The 2421-nt window shown below is 54.3% G+C and overlaps 1 protein-coding gene across 1 annotated transcript in view; it reads left to right on the forward strand.

The window, feature by feature from the left end:
- Window positions 1–2421, forward strand: part of B4GALNT4 (beta-1,4-N-acetyl-galactosaminyltransferase 4) — a 52915-nt gene that overhangs the window by 24298 nt on the left and 26196 nt on the right. The window contains exon 8 of the mRNA XM_006019207.2: window positions 746–824. Within this exon, the coding sequence (XP_006019269.1) occupies window positions 746–824 (79 nt within the window). The remainder of the gene's footprint in view (window positions 1–745; window positions 825–2421) is intronic.

A 2421-nucleotide genomic window follows, 5' to 3' on the forward strand; every position in this document is an offset into this window, starting at 1 on the left:
CTGCTGGCACCAGCTCCCTCCCAGCAAGGGGGAACTGGGCTCTGGCCTAGCAAAATGCAGGCAGGATTAACTGGGTAGGAGGGTGCAGTGACCATGCAGGAGGTGTGGTTATTAGGATGCTGATCAAGCCATTGAACTGTGTGCAGCTGGCTCAGCTGCATCCCTTCCTTGACACCAGCCACTTCCTTTGCTGCTGCAGGGTCAGGGGATCAACAGCCTCTCTGTCCTCTCTTTGCTGCTTCAGCCAGTGTGGGGCTGGCTAGGGCTCTTCCACCAGGTCTGTGTGCCATTTCCCAGGTAGCTCCCATCAATACAGGCGTCACAAAGATGTTTTGAGTTCCTCTGCTCAACCCATTGTTCTGCAGAGGTCAATGGAAAGGCTCAGTGGAGTCAATGGATCAGGTCCTTCATGCCACCATAGGCAGGAGAAGCCCCAGCACTGAGGAGCTCTGACTGCTGTGGGTGGCCAAGCTGTGAGTGCCAAGACCACCACCTTGTCTGTCCAAGAGGGAGTGATACACTGAATGGCAAAAAGCCTTCTAGGCAGTGCCTCTCCTAAGGGGTTGTTAGAGAGCATGGGAGGACAGCCCCTCGTGCTGTCTGTCTCTGATGGGTTTTGTGCTGGGGTTCCCTCTTGGGGCCAGCATGTCAGTGGGTGCTCCATGGAGGGAGAGACAGGGAGGCCACTGTTGGGGGAATAAAGCCTCTGTGTGCTAACACGCTTCTCTGTCTCCCTCTTGCACAGCCTCATGTCCTCCCGACGCTACTATTTTGAGCTGCTCCACAAGCAGGATGACCGGGGATCGGACCATGTGGAAGTGGGCGTGAGTAAAATTGCCTGGCTCCTCCCTGCCTGGTGCACACTGCTGCCATAGCCAGGGCCAGGGCCAGGGCTCTTGCTGCTATGGGCACAGACATTTTGTTCTGGGACAAAGCTGGGAGTGCAGGGAGAGATTTCTTGGGGAGTCTGCAGGGTGTGCTGCAGTCCTGGTCAAAGTCCAAATGTAAACTCGTTTCCAAAGGGTGCAGATGTGATATTTTCACCAGCAAGATTGGCTTTCTTGGGAGGAAAATGAGGAATGTTTGCACTTACAAATGAACTCCTCCCCTCTATCCCTGCCCTACACACACCTTCCCTACATACACACCCAACTGCATCCCATTGGAAACCTGAACCCTGACACCCACTGGCCCTTTCCTGCTTTCCCTGCTCCCTCCTGTTCTTTGAGCATGTAACTGTCCAGTTGAAGCTTCCTGGTCTCTCTCTTTCCAAGGGGACATGTAGTTCCTGCTTCTTGAGTTGGCTCTTCCTCTCCTTAGAGATGTTCACAACTCCTGGTTGGCTTTCATCATCTTTGTGCAGCATGTTGGGCAGGGCATCCTAGCAGGCAGTGCCGCCATGTGCAGCTACATCCTGGCATCTGGCTGATGTCTCTCTGCACGGGGAGCTGTGAGGCCCCCACCCTCACCTGTAAGGCAGTGTCACCCTTTCTGGAAAACCTGCAAAGCAAACGGGCCAGGTCTTCTGGGTGCCCGACCTGAAGTATACTCAACCTGGTTTTCAGATGCATTGTGCACCCATCTCTCCAACTGAAATGAGCGGGACCAGCAGGTTAGTTTAGCAGCTGCTTAGCATATCTGGAAGACTAAGCCCTCAGCATCTCAAGCAGGGTACCCACAAATCAGAAACGGATTTTTAAAGTGTTAGCCCCACAGTCCCTGCAGCTTTAGGCTTTGTGGTGGAGATGGAGCCAAGCATAGTTTCATAGTTGGTGGGGTTGGGAGGGAACTGAGCAGATCATCAAGTCTGACCCCCTGCCATGGCAGGGAAAAGTACTGGGGTCAAACGACCCCAGCAAGGTGTTCGTCTAACCTCCTCTTAAAGACCCCCAGGGTAGGAGCCAGCACCACTTCTCTTGGAAGTTGGTTCCAGATCCTAGCCGCCCTGACTGTGAAGTAGCTCCTCCGGATGTCTAGTCTGAATCTGCCATCTGCCAGCTTGTGACTGTTACTTCTAGTCACTCCTGGGAGTGCTCGGGGGAACAGGGACTCCCCCAATGCCTGCTGGTCCCCCCTGACTAGTTTGTAACAGGCCACTAGATCTCCCCTCAGCCTTCTCTTGTGGAGGCTGAACAGGTTCAGGTACCGTAGCCTCTCCTCGTAGGGCTTGCCCTGCTGCCCCCTGATCATGCGAGTGGCCCTCCTCTGGACCCTCTCCATGTTGTCCATATCCCTCCTGAAGTTCAGCGTCCAGAACTGGACGCAGTACTCCAACTGCAGCCTGACCAGTGTTGCATAGAGGGGGAGGATCACCTCCTTGGACCTGCTTGAGATGCATCTGTGGATACATGACAAGGTGTGGTTGGCCTTCCTGACCACGTCCCCACACTGTTGGCCCATGTTTATTTTGGCATCAATAAT

This window comes from Alligator sinensis, unplaced genomic scaffold, assembly GCF_000455745.1.
Source record: "Alligator sinensis unplaced genomic scaffold, ASM45574v1 scaffold907_1, whole genome shotgun sequence".
In the NCBI taxonomy this organism is placed as follows: domain Eukaryota; kingdom Metazoa; phylum Chordata; order Crocodylia; family Alligatoridae; genus Alligator; species Alligator sinensis.